The 23746-nt window shown below is 36.5% G+C and overlaps 2 protein-coding genes across 5 annotated transcripts in view; both read right to left on the reverse strand.

Annotated features, from left to right (window-relative positions):
- Window positions 1-7288: 7288 nt before the first annotated feature.
- Window positions 7289-8210, reverse strand: LOC129239202 (RING-box protein 1A). Its single transcript, XM_054874546.1, has 3 exons — window positions 7961-8210; window positions 7867-7894; window positions 7289-7746 (listed from the first exon to the last, which is right to left on the reverse strand). The coding sequence occupies exons 1-3, from the start codon at window positions 8036-8038 to the stop codon at window positions 7526-7528; spliced, it is 327 nt and encodes a 108-aa protein (XP_054730521.1). The 5' UTR covers window positions 8039-8210; the 3' UTR covers window positions 7289-7525.
- A 4965-nt stretch (window positions 8211-13175) lies between these two features.
- The window catches only part of LOC129239205 (proton channel OtopLc), a 32654-nt gene continuing 22083 nt past the window's right edge, over window positions 13176-23746 (reverse strand). For 2 of the 4 annotated variants that reach the window (XM_054874549.1, XM_054874550.1), the window contains exons 2-7: window positions 20214-20735; window positions 19917-20033; window positions 18387-18604; window positions 15211-16137; window positions 14969-15145; window positions 13176-14887 (exon numbers count right to left, since the gene is read on the reverse strand). In XM_054874549.1, coding sequence (XP_054730524.1) covers window positions 14547-14887; window positions 14969-15145; window positions 15211-16137; window positions 18387-18604; window positions 19917-20033; window positions 20214-20735 — 2302 coding nt within the window. In that variant the 3' untranslated portion in view covers window positions 13176-14546. Of the gene's footprint in view, window positions 14909-14968; window positions 15146-15210; window positions 16138-18386; window positions 18605-19916; window positions 20034-20213; window positions 20736-23746 lie in introns of all 4 variants that reach the window. The other 2 variants (XM_054874551.1, XM_054874553.1) reach the window with 2 other exon arrangements.

The following is a 23746-nucleotide window of genomic DNA, read 5'->3' on the forward strand; positions in this document are numbered from 1 at the left end:
AAAAAAAAAATATGAATATGTAATTAAATGCACTGTAGTTAAAACACTGTAATAAAGTAGGTTGTTAAAGCAGAATTTAATTTGTAAAATTAATAAAATTGAATGTAAAAAAAAATATGAAAAAAAATTATGCCTGCCAAACAGCGCTGATACACAAAGGATTGGCAAAAATGTAAAACAAAACAAATGACTAAAGCATTGTTCTCATAACGGATTCTGAATTATATCATTATTCTTGTTGTTGCTAAAAACGACTTCAAATTGAGAAAAATTGAGACGAATTCATTGGTAAACTCGATTGAAAAAACGTGAAGTGAGCAAATAATGTTCAAATACAACAAGAAAATCTATAATTGTTGTTGCTAAAAACAACTGCAAATTGAGAAAAATTGAGACGAATTCATTGGTAAACTCGCTTGAAAAAAGTTGAAATGAGAAAATACGAGTAATGTTAACATACAACAAAAATTATATACAGCAACAAAGAAATGAATATTTAAAGTGATTGTAAAACAATATTTTCAGTTATTTTAAATCGAAAACTACGCTACGGCAGCAACGGTTTTTGAGAATTTTGTAATTGTTTGATTATGTGTTGATTTTTGATTTTTGTATAGATTTTTGATTTTTCGCGCGAAATGCCGCGTAGCTGCGACCAGTAATCGAATTACATAGGTTGTTACGCATAACTGACTATTAACATTTCAAATGCTATTAGGAAACTCAGTTTCCGCTGAATTCGTGTAGTTATTCGTGCAGCAGCAATGCAGATGCGGTCTCGGATTTCAAAATCTAACATTTTGTTTTTGTTATGCAGAGCAAAATTATCTTGTCTCTACGCGTGGTGTAGAGTATTAAATATTCAAAAATGAATTTAGTAAAATGAAATGTAAAAAGAAAAATGAAACGAGCTGCGTTGTAAATAAAAGAAAAACAAAATGTGTTCTTTATATAAATACTAAAATAAGAAACAGCAAAATAATAATTATATAAAAAAAAAACAAAAACAAATTTAAATAAATCTATTTCGCATAAAAACTTAGAATATTAAAATAATAAATGTAAAATAGTTAAATAAAAAGCTAATGAAAAATTAATGCAAATCACTAATGGTTAAACAAATTCAGAAATGTGAGTGATAAAATCTATAAAAACTAAAAATATTATAAAAAATTGTGCGACTCTTGAATTTGTAAGATTGATTTACAAATGAAGCTATAAATAACAAAATGATTTGAAGCAAATTTAATCAATATGAAAATACTGAAAAATCTGATTTTAGTATGTTTAGTTAAATATTTACGCTTGGGCAACATACACATATATTATATATATATATATGTATATGTATATAGTTTAAGTTAATTTTACAATACTTACGTATGCTTGTAAATGCTTAGATTTGTTTATATTGCTCTAGTAATTTTACTTTAGTTAATTACATACCCAACATATATACATACATACATACAAACATACATAAATGCATTCATCTCATTAATTTTTAATGCAAATTTAAATATGCTTATTTTTAACTGGTATTTTTATGCATTAAATAAAGTTTCATTAAATATTTGTATACATTAAAGAAATAAAAAGGTATAAGAACAAAAAAAAACAACAAATGCATTGTAAATTAAATACATATATTGAAATGAACCTGGATTACCGATACAGTCGCCAAGGAGGATACAGATCAACACTTGAGATCTATGACCAGTTCCACATCAATAATTTGCTGCAAGCGCGTCGGCAGGTAGCGGACTTGATATTCTTTTTCAAAGTTGTGAATGGCCTGATCGATGCCCCAGATATCAATACAAGTAGTTGCTTTGAATGCGCACCTGTTGGACTTCCACTGAGACGCAACCGCCTGCTAAAAACCACAAGGACAACTAAAAACTATGTTTTTAACGATTCACATAACCGAATAGCTAGGATCGTCAACTCTCTGCACAACGAGGTGGACTTTTACAGCGGATCACTCAATACCTTCGTACCAGATATTAAATCACGTCTATTACCATACCCCTAGGTCAAACAACATTTCGAAAATTTTTTTTTGAATCAATTAATTGTTACAAATACCCTATTAATTTACTTAAACCTTTCCCCTCAAAATTCATTTTTCTCTTTTTGGTGTTTCTGTATTAAATAAATAAATAAATAAAAATGTAGGTAGATGCGTCTATAGCATAAACGCGCCCCGTAAATATTTGGGGAATCCTGCTGGAGTGACTGTTGGGGATATAATGAGTTAGTGGGATATAAATTTGAGTCCTGCCGGTAACGCAGAAGCGACTGCACTGTCATCGAGAGCAACTAAGGATTGGCTGGCGCACACAACCGCAATTGCTACTAAAATCCAAAGCCGCAACAAGGTCCTCAATCGCTAGCCGGCAGTACTTGGGGCAAAGACAAAAAAATGTTGCTGGCGACATTTAAGGGGTTCTATACAATTAGAATTGTCAAAAAATCAATTTTTTTTTATTTATTTTTCTTAAAGGATATATATTTAAGACTACATATAGAAAATTTAATATCGTTCCGGTGAATATTTTCGAAGTTACACGCAAATTTGAAAGGAGTTTTGGAGTGCTTGAAAGTACAAGTAAATGCGTTTTCTCAAAATGGTGTTGTTCTTGTTGTTGTAGCAAAATAAACATTCCCCATACTTACATACGGGGAATGCTGCTGGAGTGGCAATCCTTGGCCGGATATAAATCCGGGTCGTTTCGGTAACATAGAACCGACGGTCGTGGAAACGCTCAACGTACCATACACCATACTCAAAATGGTGTCTTCAAAGTGGGTGACCAACATTACTCGAAAATGGCCAATTTAAGGGGTTAGGTGGGTTACAGAGGTTCAAAAAAAGGGTATTTTTACTATTTTTTTTTAATATATACAATCATATATTTTATTTAAACAATTCAGCATATCAAAGATACATATTTAAACAGTATTTTGTGAAATTTTTATTTAAAAATTCCGAAAACTCAGCCGTTGGTACCTCATCTCCCTTGACGTCTCACAAAAAAATGCTCTTGCCGTGGACAGCATAACTCATTATTGGTTCATTTAAAATCAAAAAACCAAAAATATTTCGTTAGTACATGGATAAATCTCGTTACTGGACGAAGGAAAAAAAAATAAAATTTAATTTGAATTTTTGACAGACTTTGAACAAAAAAACACATTTTTTGGTCAAATTTTCGTCATGTGTTGGCTCGAAAAAATTAGTTGTAATAAAAATAAAAAAAAATCCGTCGTTCAATAACTTTATAATGTTATTCCAAAGATGTGTGCAAAATTTGAACAAAATCGCTTCATAACTTTTCGAGAAATCGTGTCCACCGACTTAAAAAATCGAGTTTTGAGATAAACGCGCATACCTGCGAAACGCTGCACTGACATGGCCTGATGGGCGGAACTTCTGAAGGGTCTATCTCGTAGAATTTTACTCGGATCAATTTGAATTTAATAAGACAAAAAAAAAAATCGATTTTTTGAAATTTTCAAACCCCCCTAACACCTTTAAGGCCGAAATTTTGGCTAAAAATCGTTTTGTTTTTGAGAAACCGTCATTTTGTCAAAGGAATGTATTTTACTTTTCCCTTCGATTAATTACTAGATTTAACATTACTTTAACGAAATCTGTTTGGTTTTTGAAGTGAAAACTTCTTTAGAATCGTTGGGAGTGATTTGAGAAAAAGTGAAACGAAAAAAGCGACACTCTTGGCTACGAAGCGTTATATTATATGTTGATATAAACGTAGCGACGAACTAAATAACTTTTAGGCCAGCGCCGACAGCATGGCGCGATAGCCGAGCGGCTAGCAATGTGAGCTTCCGATCCAAAATCCTTGGTTCGAATCACAAGAAAAAAATTTTTTTTATACAGTTATTTTATTTTATTTTATGATATGTTTATGAGGAGCTTTTTTTCATGGCAGAAATGCACTCGGTGTTTTGCCATTGCCTGCTGAGGGGTGAGCGCTATTAGAAAAATAGTTTTCCTTAATTTTGGTGTTTTCACCGAGATTCGAACTGACGTTCTCTCTGTGAATTCTGAATAGTAGTCACGCACCAACCCATTCGGCTACGGCGTTTGTTTAATTTTACTGATGCAAAAATGAGGAAAAATATATGAATAAAGTTTGCTTACTGTTTACACATTTTCCAAAGGTGACGGAGAACCAAAAAAAAAGTCGATTTTCAAACAAATAAGAGTGCATATGTGTAATTGTGTTAGAGTTTCGGTCACGCCCCAGCAAAACCTGCGTGCATATGTGTTTGTAACATTCAAAAAAATGTAATTGTGTTAGAGTTTCGGTCACGCAGGTTTTGCTGGGGACGCTCATAATAGCAACCGCGAGTGTATTTTTATATTCGTAAATATTTTCATTTTTAAATATTTACCGCAATTATGCCGAAAAATAATGCAGAAAAGTGTCGTGAATATCGACAGAATAAAAATCAATAAATAGCATCACGGAATTCATTCACGAAAATTTAATAAAGTATACACCAGAAGTATCGCGGATACTTAGAAAAGATTACAATAAAGTTCCAATGATTTTAAGTGGCGATTTTAACGTAAATTTTGCATTGGACACAGCGGTTCCTTTAATTGACGTTCTCAATACAAAATTCAATTTAAAAATGTGTAACAATCGCACTGAATCGACAACACGATCAAAAACAACCATTGACGCGGTATTTCAAAGATATGTTGACAACATCGAAACCAAAGCATTTGTATCATATTTTAGCTATCATAAGCCACTCGTATCATTTGTTGAAATTGAAAACATTGAGGATGAATAATAATAAAATGAAGAAAATAAAATATGAACTTTATAGCAATATTATAATGAACCTATAATTATCCCGCTCCTAATGCTGCTTTCGTCTTATTCTCTCTCAGTTTGTTTTACGGAAGGTTTCACTTCTATCGCGTCTAACCGTTAGACTGGTATTTTTTTTTAATTTCAGAGGATCCAGTTCAGAGATATTGTGATCACCGCAAAACGTCTTTTTTGAGAGGAGCTCCCGAAGATCAACTGTAGCTCCTTTCCAAATCAATATTTTAACTAATACTATGTCTTAAAATACAGTTAAAAGATAACATAATATATGTGTACAAATTTTTAGATCAATAAATTTAAAAGTTATCTCAGAAAGCATTCTGGAAAATTCGCTTTTTTCGGTCTTATAATTGTATATAACCCCTTAAAGCAATTGGTCAGCCGGTCCTGCGCCTGTCTGTTTGTCTGGAACTAGTGATTCGCAGTGGACTAATCTCCAGAAATTTCAAAAGACTACAATCAGGACATTCACGTGATGTCACTTGATGTTTCCCCCTATAATACCTACATAACGAGGCACAGATGCACAACAAAATGCTCAGCAAACAGTTTCTACTCGAGTGCTACAGAAGTTTTCACTCCTGTAGACACTTGCTAGAACTTGAGCCGCCTCCCAGGCATGTCAGGAGGTATATCTCCTCAACTATTTTGACGTGTTCCAAGGCAAAACGAACCGAGAGCTACTGTACCGCATAATCTTTAGACCTACGCTAAATGACATTCATCGGGAGACACCACCTTCATAAGTTCCCGTCCAGAGAATGCCGTAATCGGAGTCCAACCATCACCCATAGCAGATGAAGAGTTTCTGCTACCTGGAGAGCCTCGCGTAACTTTGGCACAATTATGTTCTGGATACTGTAGTAGACTGTAGACTCCTACCTGTCTAGAATTGACCCAACATATGTCCAGCATGTGAAGGTACTCCGCACGATACTAACCACCTTTTCACATGCCCCAAACCTACTCACCTAACACCCCTCTTCATCTGAAACCTAAACTGTCGAAATAGCAAGTTTACTGGGTCTACCGGTCGATGAGTCTGAAAAAGATGTCCGGTAACTACATAGCACTGACAACAACAACAACAAATGATTAGCCCAGGCAATAGGAGATTTTGGTTAGTTGGCCCGTTCAAGGTATTTAACAGACGAGGACTTGATGTCAATTGCTACTCGTTGTAACAGTTTTGGACCTATTTGTCACATCATAAAATATTTCGCATAAATTGTTTAGGAATTTTGCTGAAGTGATAGTTCTTGGCTGGATATGGCATTTGGTGTCTATCTTAACTCTCCCCTGGACACCTCTTTTAAAACCTTCGGTTGGACACCCTGGTCTGGCCATTTGTCGTCTTGTTCATGGCTCCCTTTTAAACGATTATATCTCTAAATCGATAGAAAACTAAATTCTAGGGAGCTACCTGGAAGCTCAAAGTCATTAGCAATAATAGAAATATGTTAAATTCAGTCGAAAAAGCCAGTCTGGCCAGACCCGGATGCCCAACGGCTGGATAAATACGGTGTTCTTACTAGTTTCGTCCGGCATTATATTATTTTTGTTGTTATTGTAGTAGGATAAACATTCCCCATGAATGTTTGTGGAATGCTTCTGCTAAGCCTTAGCCGGATATAAATTCGGGTCGTTCCGGTAAACTTGAACCGACTGTCGTCGAAACGATATATTGTCTCTTCGCCCCCAAGTGAAGCTAGCCAATGGCCGTTGATGTATCTCTATTATGTTGCTTATGTTGTTGTTATTGTATGATAGTATCCTTTTTTGCTTTTTATTCCTTGATAAATTATTGTAGTATCCTTTACAAAGTCCAAGGTCCTTTTAAGTGCAGTGAAGCTATCGGTGGTCGTCGTCGCCAATCTCATGTGACGATAGGCCCAATAAATAGCCCATAGGGAGTTTTGTGCTTGGGCTATGATCGCGATTTCCTGTGAAGGCTCGGAGGGGTCATTATTGATGGTAAATTGGATAACGAAATCGTTACTCGTTTTAGTATAATTTTAAAATTAACTAACTTGAGAAAACGGTCAGATTTTTAGGGTTACGTTACCTGAGCTATTTGATTAAGAACTGTGCACCTACCTACATTCGCTGAATGTAAGACACTCGTCCGAGTACTGAATGTATGCAGTCATGCCGCTCAATTTTTATGTTATACCGAGAATTCATAGCGGCAGTATCTCAGTAGATTTAAAATAGCTTTTCTCCATAACTTGGTTTTTCCGAATATGAATATGATCATTGCTTAAATATTTATTGTAAGCTTGACCAACACTTTTCGATAAACTTCACAAAATACTTGGAACCCCTGATCTGCTTGACCAATTTGTATTGGATTATTTAACAGCTATAATTGATTTTCGTATCAAATATTAACTTTCAATACATTAAATATGCAACTATTTATATAAATGAATTTTTTTTTATTTTGAAGATAAATTAGTAGGGGACTTTTTGTACACAAATCCGTTTATTTAGAGGTTCGACCAATTGGCAAACTGGCATTCCTATACAGTAATGTACTTTTTAATTGGAAAATAAGACGATATTTTAGTAGCTAAAACGTTATTAACCTGCATGTACGAAAACACGCTCGCGAATGTAAGTATATAACTACATCTTCTCATTCCAGTCTTTTTTTAATGACCATATTTCTGGAACTCCCATTCTCTGTTATCCAATGGGCACACCTGCCGAGTCTTCAACCAACGAGAGATGCAATGAAAATGAAAAGCGTGATTACAGACACCCCAAGCGACAGTACATTCCTCGCTGGTGGCCGACGCTTGATTTGCTTGACATTCGATACACAAATCCATGATGTGGTTGCGGCAAATGGCACAATTGTCAACGACAATATCTATGAGCGAAATAAAGTTATGAATGTAGTACATTTTGAAATTTGTGCAAGGATTTCATTTCAAGGTTATGTTGCTATGAAGCGAGCGTCGCATGAAGTGCGCTAATTTGATTCACTTACCCCAAGCCCACAACGCCACAGCATTCCACTAAAAAATACACAAACGTTTTTGTTCAATAATCGTAAAATAAGTGTATGAATCTTTTACGCTTACTTTCTTTACATCGAAACGCTTCTTTTCACCCTTGCTGCTTGAGGTTGGTACCTCGAAATCTTCCTCGTCGACTTCCATTGTATTTTGACCGGTCGTTTTGACGGTGAACTATTTATTTATATAAAACAGGAAACTTTAATGTGAAATTGCACTTTCACAGTATAAACTGCAATTATTAAACAGTTTATAATATAAAACGAAATTCCAAATAATTGCAAGCTGTCAAATAATTTAAGACAATGAAATGTAAAATGTCAAATTTTGTACGCAGGATGACTGTTCGCTTAAGTTCAGTGATGCTTCTTCTCACTTAACGTTTGTTTGGGGGATTTTTTTGCATATAGCTTAGGACGGAAATTCCTTTTGCTTGATTATAATAGACATAAAAGAGATAAAAGCTTAGACGACAATACTAACAGATCATTATTTTCAAAAGAAATAGTAAAAGAATTGTACTAAATGCCGTAATTTAAGTGATACTTTAGTATCAATAATCAATACATATAAAACGTGAGATTAACATCACTGTTAGCAGTTGTAGGGGCCCCTGTACTTTGAGAATTGTATGGGCTTCTATTTCATCACACTTTAAAAGTTATAACTAAGCTTTCTCTAGTCTTAATTTAAAGCCGAACAGCTGAATAATAAAGGAATATTTCGAAATTTGGACGCTTTCACTTCTTTATGTGAACTTTAAATGAAATCTTAATGTAGTTATCGAGTATTTTATACACATACTTTTGCGTATGCAATATTTTATGTAATATGTAACACCCTGTGCAAAAGTGATATTTTCATTCGCGCGCTTGTATTTAGTTTTCGCGTAATCTGTTAGTGCTGTTACAAGACGGAAATTATTTTAAAGTGATAAACGATGGAAATAGTAATTATATTCTATAACTGTGTTCTTTTAAGTGAATCTCGTTAAATGTGCTTGATATGAGACGGAAAAAAATTGTGTATAATTTCCTTAATATCTAAATGATTCAATCCGGGGGACAACAGGTGGGTGAGTGGTTTTAAAACATGAACGAACGTGTTGTAACTTGTAATTATACCGGAACCGGAATATAAGTTCATACGCCATATAAGTTCTACGCTCGTACACAATAATTTGCATAACGTTTTTATATTCTTTTACAATTGAAACTTACAAGGAAGGGAAAATTGTGAGTAGCGGCATTCTTTTTGAGGGAATTTCAAATTTTTATTGAATGAATTTTAACTTGCGATAATTTGCCGGTAAGTAAAACACCTGTTTACAACTATATGCTCATACAATACTAAATGGAAAACTAAATTTGAGAATATATGACAATAAAAAAATATTTACATACTTTTATATACATACATACATATGTACATATAAATATATAATATACTATATATTTAGTGTATGGACCACTCTGTGACATTTAATTTTGTGGAAGTGAAAACATAAAGCGTATTTAACTTAACTTACAAAGCATCCTCCGGAAGCGACAATTCCATATAATGCGTTTCCTCTACAGTCGCTTCTATAAAATTGACACAGTCATACAAAATTCAACTCTGCTATGTAATAATAACAAAAACGCTCAAATGCACCTTTTATTGAACCAAGAGATTATTAAATTTAAATATTTGCTACCAGATAATGCGTGCGTCAGTTCGATAATTTCATTTTGATGCCATAAATTATCTAATTTAAATGTAAATAAAGTGTCTAAGAAAAAAAAAATATATCTACATATAAGCCATCCGTTTTTATCTACACTAATATTATAAAGAGGAAAACTTTGTTTGTTTGGTTGTAATGAATAGGCTCAAAAACTACTGGACCGATTTTAAAAACTCTTTCACCATTCGAAAGCTACATCATCCACGAGTAACATGGATTATATTTTATTTTGGAAATAGGGCTCGAGATATAGGTCAAAACGTGGACCTGGGTAACCTTCGGATGTGTATGTACAATATGGGAATCAAATGGAAGCTGTTGGTGAATGCTTTAGTCCAGTGTATTTTTCATGCCGCTCCGTGACTAGGGTCTCGAGATAGAGACCAAAACGTGGACCCTAGAATGTGTTTGTACAATATGGATATCAAATTGAAGCTGTGGGTGAATGCTTTAATACAGAGTATTTTTCATGCCGCTCCGTGACTGGGGTCTCGAGATATAGGTCAAAACGTGGACCCGGGTAACCTTTGGTTGTGTATGCACAATATGGGTATCAAATGAAAGCTGTTGACAAGTGCTTTAATACGGGGTAATTTTCATCCTATTGATGACTAGGGTCTCGAAATATATGCCAAAACGTGGATCCACCGTGTCTTTGCCCAGCGAAGCGGGCCGGGTTTGCTAGTTTTACATGAGTTGTGACCCTTTTGTATTTAGGGTGCGATATGTTTAGTATGTCGAGGTCGATTCTGGATAAGTAGGAGTTTAACCTGCTACAGTATCCAGAACGTAATTGTGCCAAGGCTACGCGGGACTCTCGGGGAAGCTGGAGTTCTTCATCTGCAATAGGTGGTGGTTGCATTCGGGGGTCGGGAGCTTATGAAGGTGGTAAGGGTCTCCCGATGGATTCTCCTTAGAAGTCAATACACTTCTGCATTCGCTTTTTCGCAATTTTCAAAGCACCTTTGCCACTCAGAACTGGATATCTCTAAAATGAGTTGTTTACAGTCTTCAACCACTTCTTCAGGCGTTGAAAAACGTTGAGCTTTTATTTTATTTTTCATTATGTTCGGGAACAAACCGCGACTGAATTTCGACAACATTTCTTTACATCAAGCGTTATTTTTTGGGAAATTTTCATATTATGAGGTATCCAACAAGAAACAATCTTCTTGACTATCAAATGTTCATACAATATTGAATGTATAATGGCTCCACTAATGCACAAATGCACCATGCCTCTATCTCCCGATATGTCACATGGCGATCGTGAATTAACACATAGGATCGATTGTATCTGGCAAAACAACCTTTTTGGACGGCCTTCACGAAACTCATCCTGCAAAGATCGACGGGCACGTTGGAACTAGTTGTACCAGCGTTTCACAGTGACTAAGTGTTGTGCTTCAACGCCAAAAGTCGAAGTAAATTGATCAATGAATTCCTGTCTCGATAATTCACGCCAAAAATCGAAATATATATGATCGCTCACAAATATTTACGAGTTAATTCCATTTTCTAGGTGAGATGATTTTATCAACACACTTAAAAAAGTACAAAAAAAAAAATCGCAAGTGCTATAAGTTTATGCTAAACAATACCAAACTTTTCGATAAAAATATAAAAATATATATATAATATATAACTATACATATATAGTTCTTCCAAGACGCAAAATATAAAAGGCAACCCTCACACGCCCCTATATTTAAAGATAATATGGGTGCCAGATGGGTAAGGAGAACGTTTTCTCGTGGACGGATTACATTTGTTTGGGCTTAAAACGAGAAAGCCCATACAAACATAAGAAAGTGATTATGGATTTTCACTTTTGAACTTGATGTTTCTTTATTTCATTTATTATTTTCATTATTAATTATTTTAATTAATTTTGAATGGTTGACTTGCAAGGGATTTTAGAACTTCAACCACACAGATACCACACGGAGTTTTATATATATCATTGCCGCTTACAACCTTTTTAGGTATATGATGTTGTTCCCCAAATGGAGGAATCTAAAGTTTTAAGTTGTCTTCGAACGGCAGATATTTTTTATGCGGAGGGTTTTCATGGAATAAATACACTCGAGCGGCGACCACTATTAGGAAAAACTTTTTCTTTCATTTTGGTGTTTCATGCTCTTAGGTTTGAACTTACGTAGTTTCGAAACAAACACACACCACACAGCTCTCACCTCAAAATTTAATTTAAATAAAATTTTTGGCTATTTTATTATTTTTCAAATGATTAGCGAATACTTACAATTAATTACACAGAATTTTTTTCGATTACATTACAAAACAAAAATTAACTAAAATAAAACACAAACTGGCGTCTGGTTTGAATATCTAGAGTTTAAATTGTTTTAAGATTCGTGTGTTACCCTGTCCCTAATGGAAAGGGAAATTTATGAATTTTGTCCCGCCGGCTATTTTGTTCGCTTTAAGAGTTGTGTACCGTTTTAAAATTTGTCATGCAGCGAGTAAGCAGAGAGGCGAAATATAATGTAAGATCCTAAATTAATATCGTAATAATTTTATTTGTAGCCTCTTAAACTTCATTGAGGAAATAAAAGTGCATAAAAACGAGCAGTTGCCTCTTTTATTCAAGACTCCCTCAAAGCTGAAGAAAAAAAATAAATAATTGGCGCCAACACTTCTGTTAGGTGTTTGGCCGAACTCCTCCTCCTATTTGTGGTGTGCGTCTTGATGTTTGAAGGGGTTATATACAGCTAGAATTTTCAAAAAATCTATTTTTTATATATTTTTTTCTTAATATACATATATTTAAGAATACATACAGAAAATTTAATATCGTTCCGGTGAATATTTTCGAAGTTACACGCAAATTTGAAAAGGCGTTTCAGAGTGCTTGAAAGTGAAATATATTTTTTAGTAATTAATCGAAGATTTTCTCTTACCGATAAATATTTTTTTTATAAACAATTTAAGGCAGGAATTTTGGTCGAAAATTGATGTTTTTTTTGAGAAACCGCCATTTTGTCAAAAAAATTTATTTTGCTTATTCCTTCGATTAATTACTGGATTTGACATTACTTTAACGAAATCTGTTTGGTTTTTTAATTTCAGAGGATCCAGTTCAGAAATATAGTGGCCACCGCAAAACGTGTTTTTTGAGAGGAGCTCCCGGAGATCAGCTGTAGCTCCTTTCCAAATAAATATTTTTACTAATACTTAGTCTTAAAATACAGCTAAAAGATAACATAATACGTGTACAAATTTTTAGATCAAACTAATTTTTGATCGAACGGTAGATATTTTTTATGAGGAGCTTTTTCATGGCAGAAATATACTCGGAGGTTTGCCATTGCCTGCCGAGGACTGCAACAGCCACTTTTGAAAAGGGTCTTAAAAACACTGTATGTAAATAAAATGAATTCAAGCCTTTATCTAAAGGAGAGCAGTTTTATTTTTAATTCGGTAGAATAGCAGTAAAATTTGAACACTTAATACTTTTTATTAGAAAATATCTATACATTTCGAAACATTTTTAGTTAACATAAAATCTACTTACTTAAGCTTCGAATACAAATTTGTAAATAAAAATTCTGTATTAAGCAACAAATGGGCGACTGTCTATAATACTAAAGTATAATACATATTTTGGTTAATGGTAAAACATAAATATATAAATATTATGAACTAATAGATGTGGTCAGAAGCACAAACCGCTCAAGCCTACTTATGCAAGAGTGGAGTTACGATACTATACACGTAAGGACGATCTTATGCCCATAGTTTCAGTTGTAAGGAAATTTGATGTCAAAATTCCATTGCGTTACTAACGGAGTAATCCAGAGCGCATTCAAAGAAACTTTATGGATATTTTCTTCACCGATGGGTTCAAAAATGAAATAGGTTCTCGAGCCGGATGTTACTTAAACAATAGTAATAAGTATAATTACGCTATGGGAGGAATGGCAACTAATTTTCGAACTGAAATTTTTGTCATTCTGAGAGTAGCAGAATGGATAATTGAGAGGAGATGGAGCTGGAAACGGATTGCAGTCTTTAGTGACAGTCAGGCTGCACTGAAGGCCCTGGAGAACGCGAACTAAACCTGAAAGATTGTTCAAGAATGTAAGATTAATTCTGTTGCTAGGGCACAAACTTGTACTTATAAGGGTTCCCGGACACCGCGGTGTTCAAGGAAATGAAACTACCGATGAGTTGGCCAACTGCGGATCAGCGGTTACCAGCCAATAATCGGAATCAGTTCTGCAGGAATCATGAATTGGATCAGCGATTCCAGTCTAGAACGCTGCAGAACTGCAAAGTGTTTTGTGACAAGCTCATACACGAAAACTATCGAACTATCTTCTAAAACTCGAAGAAAAGACATTCGGTTGAGGGTGGGTATTATCACAGAACACAACCCGTGGGGTCAGCATAGCACCACCATTTGAATCATTGTTTACCCAATTTGTCTGCTTTGCGTAGAGGAGGCGGATATCAGGGAGCAATTTCTCTGTGAGTGTCCTGCCATTTCCAGAGCAAGGCTACGAGTTCCGATCTCACGAGAATGAGGAAAATTCGTTCTCTCAAATTGGCGCATATTTTCAGATTAAACAAAGAATCTGAAAAATTCTCACTGGACTAGTCTCTATCTCTATTCTCTGTCTCTGTCTCTATTCTATCATTTCTCTTTCTCCCTGCCAGTTCTCTTCTTTCCTCCTTGGCTATCAACCCTTTTACTTCCCAGAGCTTCGAATACAATGAGCTTCATAGCCCGAGTGTTTTGAGAGTTACCAGTCTTTCCGTGCTTCTTCTACCAAGCATGTTTTCGACTGAGACGATTTTTGCTTGTGACCACAGTTAACATTTAAGATTAGTAGTTTTTTTAAGGCGAACCTTTTTTCGTATTGGTGAATATGTTGTACAATAACAACAGAAATCCGAAGATTTTCAATGTGCCTTTGCTTTGTAAGTGATTTTCCACACTTCAAAAAGACATATCGTCGAGTGGAAACGATAAAATATCGCCAGCGGCATGGAGATATGTGTAATAATAGTCCAACCCCAGACACCAAAGAACACAAGATTCGTTTCGCGGAAGGCAGCGCGTCCTTTGATTAGAGTATTGATGAACCAAATTCCAATATTCACTACCAGCAGAAATGTGACGATTTCGCGACCAGGCTTACGACGTGCTTGCTTGGAGCCTTTACAGCGGCGATGGCTGGCATGCAATATAAACATGGTCTGCAACGAGGTCTCCACCAAACCAAGGATCTCAGCAACTATGCCTTTGGGTTAAAAGGATGAGTCTGTATTAGAAAATGAGTTCCGTAGAACTGGAAAGCAATTTTAGTTGCATGCATACATACCTTCGATCCGATCCGGCACCGTGTCCCATTTGGAGAAGTAACTGCCAAGTATACTGAACATGCCGTAGAGGTAAACCCCTGTTTGTGCCACAATCAGCAAATGATTATCCAGATCCATTGAATGATGATCGTCGCTAGAGTTTTGCACGTATTTCAAATCACGTATCAAAATCATACCTAAAGAAATTGTTGACGTATGCTTAGCCGTTTCTCTGTACTCTTAAAATGCATGACATCCATACCTGCAATTATCGCCGTGGTGCAAATGAAGTACGTAATCGTCTCCCAAACGGTGACCTCCTGCGTGGCAATCATTTCATAGCCGGGTTGTGTGTACAACACAAAGTACATAATCATTGCTATAATCGTCATTACGATCATCAGTATGCCGAAGAAGAGGCCCTTGTGTGATTGCGAACAATCGACTGAGAAATGATGTGCTGGCTTTTGATGTGCCGGTTTGACGGAGTTCTTGCGTGATCGATCGATATCTGTAATGGAGCGCACCGTCTTCCACATCTCGTACAGTATTACGGCACAGATGAGCGAGTATTCGATGGTGCAAGGGAATAGGAATGGTGCCACTTCTTGCACCAAAGCACCCATTATGTTGGTGCGTGTACAGCCAACAGTCGTCACCTGTGCTGTGGTATTGCTTAGCACATTCTGTATGGTCGTCGAAATGTTCATATTCATGCTGTCCGTGGTGTGATGCGTAATTTGTAGAGATTCATTGACGGCACTCCAATCGACACCGCCATGTGGACCGGACGTGAGTATGGGATCACTTACTTCGTCGTGTTGACCTATATGATAGATTTCGTGTTTAGTCTCCTCCACCAGCACATACAACCACTCGCACAGATTCGTTGCAACCATATGCATGAGGCCAAAACGGCAGGTGACTTTATGTCGTGCCATATCCAAGTATGTTGTGTTGAGAAAAATAAATTGGATTTGTATGATGGCGAGTAGCATGCGGCAAATTGGCGTTATGGCGATGAAGATATCAGCACAACCCGGCTTGCCGTTCAATTCGAAGTACTGACCGAACTCTAGGCCAGAGTAAACCATGGTGCCAATGGCGAACGAGATGGCGCCCACACGTAAATAAAAACTGCCGAAATGTGTGACTTTGTGTTTCAAATGTACATTGTTGTTTTGCTCATCTGGAAAAAGGGGTGGATAAAACACAAAAATAAATCCTACAAAATTACTGCATTTTCGATAGAAAATTGATAATTTAATTATCCCTTAAAAAAAGGATTCTAACATTTAATTAACACTCGGGCAAATTATCATGCAGATGAGCTGCCAGGAAGTCGACTGAATTGGCCTCAGCGACCTCCTCGACGGGCATTGGCATCCCTCTGGCAGTTGTTAAAGGGGAACTTCACAAATTTTGTCTCAAGCACCATCTTGAAGCTCCATTTCTTTACGTGCTATTTCGAAAACCCTTTGGCCCCCAGACGATTATACGAAGGACTCAGAAAGTCCTTGGAACTCCTCGCCATTCAATTTCCAAATTTGTAGCTGTGTTAACCGGTCACTGGACGAGCGGCACACACGCGGAAAAGCTAGTGTTACCATTTAACCCCCATTGCGAAAAGGAGACTGTTGAGCACTTTCTCTGTAAATGTCCGGGTTTGGCAGCTAGACGATTAAGATCACTGGGTGCTCGTTTCTTCGACAGCTTGGGGCAGTGCGCCAACCTAAATCCCATCAACCTTCTCCGTTACATCAAAAGCTCTGGCTGGTTGTAGATATCTCCCAATTGGAGGTCTCATAATGGTATCAAAACGGCGCTTTAGTGCCACTTAAGTAGTGCCAGCTTCAACCATTTCACATACCTACCTACCTACCCACCTATCATGCAGACACTTAGGTTCTTCTTCTTCTTGATTGTAGCGATAACGGCTTACACGATTTTGGACGAGTTTAACAAAGCGCACCAGTTGTTTATTTCTCGTGCTAACCGGCACCAGATCTACACACGAAGTGAAACCAAGTCCTTCTCCACCTGATATTTCCGACGCAGAGGAGGCCTTTCTCTTCCTCTGCTACCACCAGCTGGTACCGCATCGAATACAATATGACCCAGCCAACAAACCCGCTGGATCTTTATTCGCTGCGCTATGTCTATGTCGTCGTAAAGCTCATACAGCTCATTGTTCATCGTCTGAAAATGGTTCATATGTAGAAGTTTACGCAAGTGGAGGAAGTCACTGATTGCCATTCACTTGTGAGTGGCCAGGACGATTTTTCTGCATATGGTACAGGCAGCTCATAACTTCTGGGCTAAGTATCCCAGGTATCCTCTGGGTAGCTTCCGAATACCCGTTCGAGAGCGAGCTAATGTGAGAAGGCGAAGCAAACCAGGATAGCTGGTTGTGCGCTGGGTTGGGGGCTCCCCACGTAAAAATCTCGCCCAATGAAAACGAAAATGAAGCCTCGGAAGGTTAGGTTAAGATGGTTGCTCAGGAGTAAGCCCACTTGGACAAAGTAATCAAATTCATTCTTTGTGCTTCCATTGCATCGCAGCTGAAATATATCAATTTTGTCGAGCTATGGCCACAAAACAGTCTGTTGACAGCGGTCTATACTGACCCCCATTAATGGTAAAGTGACGACACATTCGAACTATGTAAGGTCCGTTGATGCCACCACGCTTTGAATCGCATTGATGCTTGGCAGAATCATTGTGGATTGTGTTCGTATCAATAATGGCAACTTTGCTTGTTGTAGTAACAGAGCCAAGAATTGGTGTCGTCAGAGAATATAGTTTTCTGGACTGGCGTCTCTCTTTTTACTGGCGTCTGTCTTAATGTTGTTCCAAAGCCGATTCCGAGCGGCAGTTGGTTTTTTTTTATGAGGAGCTTTTTCAATGCCAAATTTCATAAGAAGCTCGCAAAATCATTACATAGAGGAAAGTGTTTGGTGACAAAATTAAGTATCTTCAAACCCGACATGTGACACCTCGAAGGGCATGTGGTTTGAACAATTTTTTGTGGGACTTTTTGAAGACATGCAACCAAACCAACTTCCATTGCAACTTTGGAAGCCAACATAAATTGCATCAAATGCTCGAATATAAGCTGGATTACTAATCATTTAGTCATCGGATTAGTACTCATTTATCACTATTATGCAATGTAATGAAACTATCAACGAATTAAAAATCTCATATCCCTAACAGCAGCATTTTTATTCCAATTTATAGTCCTACACAACTTAGAGAACACACTTTATGTTCGGCTTTCTTCCTCCTCTCCCACTGAGACTTAAGTAATTTGACTCTAACTATCTAAACCTCTTGTAAAGCTCAGCTTAAATCGAACCGGTACTACAGGATTCAGGTTCTTCAAAATATTAAGTATTCTCTAATTTTCTTTTTTTTTTTTTTGAAAAATTTACTTACGAAAGTTTTTTAACGCATTGAAGAGCGTCCGATTCCGGAGAGTTGTTGAATAAAGGAAAGCAACAAAAAGTATGCTTCCCGCATACAGGTAAACATAGAATCCTTGGTAAACAAAGGTGGGTATTTGATGTGAGATCACTTCTGTGATGGGCAAGCAGACACCCATAAAGACTAGAATTTTGCAATAAAAAGCCGAGAGTGCCGAGCTCAAATTATCACTGCAAAATAGAAAAAAAAAACAAGATACGTGGAGTCATAGAATCAAGTATAAAATGGAATGTGTCGTACGAAGGTAAAGGCAACGATACAGCAATCGGTAGATGTGGCAGAGCATATTTGGTACACTAAGGAAAGGTAACCGCATTGGAAGAAAAGAAATTTAAAAATCTGTTAAGGCAGACTAAGTTTGAAGTAATTTTAGTAGCTTATTTCAAACTGGGCCTCTCTTAATTCAAGGGGTTAAATACAGTTAGAATCTTCAAAAAATCGATGTTTTTTTTATTTTTTTTTCTTACAATGAAAAGGCGTTTCAGAGTGCTCAAGAACTCGAAAACGGCTAAACGGATTTTTCTCAAATTTTAACACGAGCTTTTTAAATATATTTTTTAATAATTAATGGAAGATGTTTTCTCACCGATAAATTAATATTTTTTTATTTATTTATTTTCAATTTAAGGCCGAAATTTTAGTCAAAAATCGATTTTTTCTTGAGAAACCGCCATTTTGTTAAAACAAATTTTGTTTGCTTATTTCTTCGATTATTTACTAGATTTAACAGTACTTTAACGAAGTCTGTTTGGTTTTTTAATTTCAGAGGATCCCGTTCAGAGATATAGTGATCACCGCAAAATGTCTTTTTTGAGAGGAGCTCCTCGTCAAACAAATTTATTTTGCTTAATCCTTCGATTAATTACTAGATTTACTTTAACGAAATCTGTTCGGTTTTTTAATTTCAGAAGATCCAGCGCAGAGATATAGCGGCCACCGCAAAACGCCTTTTTTGAGAGGAGCTCCGGAGATCAGCTGTAGCACCTTGTCAAACAAATTTATTTTGCTTAATCCTTCGATCAATTACTAGATTTAACATTACCCTAACGAAATCTGTTTGGTTTTTTAATTTCAGAGGATCCAGCTCAGAGATATAGTGGTCACCGCAAAACGTCTTGTTTGAGAGGAGCACCCGGAGATCAGCTGTACCTCCTTTGCAAACAAATATTTTTACTAATACTAAGTCTTACAGTTAAAAGACAAGACAAGACACAGTTTTAGATCAATAAATTTAAAAGTTTTCTCAGAAAACATTCTGGAAAATTCGCGTTTTTTCGGCCTTCTAACTGTATATAACCCCTTAAGGCAGACTAAGTTCGAAGTAATTTTAATAACTTATTTCAAAGTGGGCCTCTCCTATTTTCAAGTAGCTAGATTTGGTACCAAATTTGCACTTGATCAATTCATTTCGCTTACCAACTGCTGTACTGCGCTCCCATTCTTCGACAACTTTTTCACTCATTCATGCAATTCTATACTTACTTTCCCCTGCGACGATTTTTATCTTTCGACTGCTTCGCAGCAAAGTGACGATCCTCTCCATCGCCATGCGTGTTGATGGTGACCATAGAACAGGCGGCGGTATCCGTAAGTGACCGACTGCAGCGTGCATGCAAACCGCGAGAGCACCGCGAATGCATGAAGAAATCATGCAAGCAATGAAAGTAAAGTGAAAATTAAGAGAAATTAATTAGAAGGTCATTAAAAAGATGTGCGGTTGTATTTGAATAGCAAATGAGAATAACAACAAAAACATGCCGCACATGCTTGAACCTGTACCCAAAAGGACTCTTCGATCCGTTGACTTCCTTCTTGCCGCGAAACAGCGCCGATGGCCGACGCGCCAATATATCCTGCAGCAGTAAAGATGGTCGACGTGACACCTGCAAGGTTTGTGAGCTGGTGCTGTTACTATTCAACAATGTCGTGCCATTGTAGGGTTTCTCGTTCTTTTCATTTTTATCACTACAGCCATTGCTCGATTGCGTAATTGTGGGCAGCAAAACTTGTCGCGCATTCCCCGTGCTAACCAACTCCAAATTTGTTTGCGAACGCACTAGCGGCGAGATGGGATGTGCCATAATGGGCACGTTATGGTAGCCGCACTGATCGCAGGGTGTACGTGCAATGCGTTTCGCATGCACAGATTGTTTGTAAGATGGCGTAAGACAGTCTATGCCCCCACTTGCATCAGGGGTACTGTCTGGTGGGGTGAATTGTAGTCTCGGTATGGAAGCTGACCTCGGCTTCGTGTCGATTGTCTTGTAAAAATAATCGGAGTTGTTGGACGATTGGTTTTTGCTACACGTGAAACAGGAAAGAAAATTGAGTTGAGAGTGGAGGATTGAGTGAAAATGCGCTCAGTGAAAGTGTGGTGTGTGCCTGTGCTAGGCGCGTGTGGTTTGAGTTTGTGATATGACGAATAGATTGAACGGCGTAAAATGTATGTATGTGTGTGGATAGAGGAAAGCAGAGGCTTTGATTAGTAGTTAAATAAGAAACACACAAAAAAAAGAGAGTATAAAAAGTTCTTCAAGAGTGTACGTTTTTCATACAAATTGTGGAAATACTAAATTACGTAACTAATTTTTTTTTTATTAATTAATGCTCTCGCTTCATTTGAAATGGTGTTTCTTTAAAAACGTGTAAAACGGAAACGAAAGTTTTTTTTATTTTTGGTTTCAGTATTTTATTTCTTAATCTATTCTTAAAAAATAATTTTTTTTTTTGACCATACGAGGTTCGCTCAAAAAGTTGTGTGCCTTCAGAAAAATGGTCTTCACATGAAAAATGGACATAGATATAGGCGGTTCTATTGAACCGATTTTGATGAAATAAACTTTAAATGACATGGAATTGATAGAATTATCGTGTGAACTACGATTATTTGAAACCAAAAAAAAAGAAAATATTTTAGTGTTTTTTTCGGACCTTTAAAGTAAAAAAAGGGATCAAAACGTCCGCTATTTAAAAAAATTTTTTTTTTTAAAGATCGTAGTTCCCACGACAACAGCATTCATACTGAACAAGAATTCTTTCTGTCTTTTTGATTTCAGACACCTGTGAGTCCCGGAATCCGTGTCACCAGCGACACACCTCTGTTTGGAAGACCATTTTTTGCAGGCTGACAACATTTTGAACGAAAATTGTATGGCCAAACAATTTTTTTTATTTTTTAATAATAGATCAAAAAATAAATTACTGTAAACAAAAATAAAAAATCTTTTTTCGTTTCTGTTTTACATGCTTTTAAAGAAACACCCAAAAACCCCATTTCAAATGAGGCGAGGGATTCATTAATTAAATTTTAAAAGGAAAATTGAGTTTTTGAATTAAAATTAAATTAATTTTTATTAATAAAATTTTTTTAAATGTACATTGGTGTATATTTAAACTCCTACAACATAATTGTTTTTTTGTTTTTTTTTACTTTTTATCCACCACTTCAACCCCACAACCGATGGGTCTAAAATTTAAATTCAAACTGACAATGAAAAGTGCGCATATCGCGCAAGGGTCAAGGAATTGCAAAAAAAAAATACATAATTAAAGACCTTCATATATTTTGCTGTTTTGGCTTCGAATCTGTTTACAACTTAATTATCTAGCGCGCAAACTGATAACAAGATTGATGATGTTCCGTCAACAGAGTTGTGATTGATTTCATCAAAATCGAATTCAAATTATGTTCAAATTTATATACCAAGTCAAATTTAATGCATATATGTACATACAATTACGTAACACACATACATATACTCGTACATACATACATGCAGGTGTGGGTCTTCTATACGGACAGCTGTCTAGGGGAGCAAATTATCGTAGGTGGCAAAAATCCGCGCGTTATTCCAGTTAAATAACTGGTACTATTAATTACACTGGTCGCCACCGTAGTCGAATGGGTTAGTGCGTGACTATCACGATGGGTAGTGCCCAGTTTCGAAACCCCGAGCATGAAACACACAAATGATAGAAAGAGTTTTATCTGTAGCGGTCGGCTCTCGGTAGACAATGACAAACCTGCGAGTGTATTTCTGCCATGAAAAAGTTCCTCATGAAAAACCATCTGCCATTCGGAGGCGTCATAATACCTGGGCTGAAAAGGCCCTGCCCTAACACATACATAGATTTCACTAGTTTTGTTGCATTCACCTATTTTTCAGTTAGTATTAACCTTAAAAAGACAGCTGTTATAATTTCATGATATCCTATTCGTAGTGTCGTTTTGTGTCGATATGTGGCAATGGATGAAACGTGGATCCATTACTTTACTCCGAAATCAAAACCATCGTCATGTGAGTGAAAAGCAACTGGTGAACCTCGTCCAAAGCGCCCGAAAGCACAACGATCGGCTGGAAAGGTTATGGCCTCGGTATTTTAGGATGTGTAAATACCATCAACAGTGAATATAAAATAGGGTTATTAGAGCGCTTGAAGGTCGAAATTGCAAAGAATCGTCCGCATATGGCAAAGAAAAAAATATTGTTTTATCAAGACCACACAGCGTGCTACAAGTCAATCAAAACAATGGCAAAACTACATGAATTGAACTTCAAATTGTCTCCCACATTCACCGAATTCGCTGTGGCTCCCAGTGACTACAAAGCTAATTTTGAACAAAAAAGAGTCTTATCTTTATAAGGCCCGAGTCTTTGCAGCCAAAGTGTTACATGTTTCTTTAAAAAATTCATTAAGTGATAATTTGAACTAATTATATAGCGATAAATCAAAAGTACAAGAACTTGAAATCTGTTTAAACTCATTTAAGATCTAATCAAAGGAGCTTTCGAGGCATAAACAGTTCTAACCCGCCCTTGAAAGAATAAACGACGACTTTTTCTAGGTATGTGAAAACAAATGCGCTCTAAAAATTAAAGCGAGTCAACTGTCTCATTCATAATATCGAAAACACAGCAGAGTAAAATTATGCCTCTTTTAAAGGGTTTTGCAATAAGAGGTGTTATTTTGAATAGTCCGCTATTTCGGTAGATGTCACTATTGAAGCTGTCATTTTTTGATATTTGACAAACAGAAACTACGCCATTAGTAAAAATGGAACGAACCATTTGTCCATTCCTCGCCGTTCTTTGGAGTTAGGCATTCCACAAACGTCATTACGTCGATTTTCGCATAAAGATTTGGGTTTTAAGGCTTATAAAGTTCAGTTAACACAATAACTCAAACCGGCCGATCATCAACAACGTCAACAAGCAAAATTTTCGGATCTGGGGCTCAGAAAATCCAAGAGTTATTGGAAAAACCTAAAAGAAAAACCTCTCTATCCTCAACGTGTAACTGTTTGGTGCGGT

The sequence above is a fragment of the Anastrepha obliqua genome, chromosome 2 (assembly GCF_027943255.1).
Source record: "Anastrepha obliqua isolate idAnaObli1 chromosome 2, idAnaObli1_1.0, whole genome shotgun sequence".
Classification (NCBI taxonomy): domain Eukaryota; kingdom Metazoa; phylum Arthropoda; class Insecta; order Diptera; family Tephritidae; genus Anastrepha; species Anastrepha obliqua.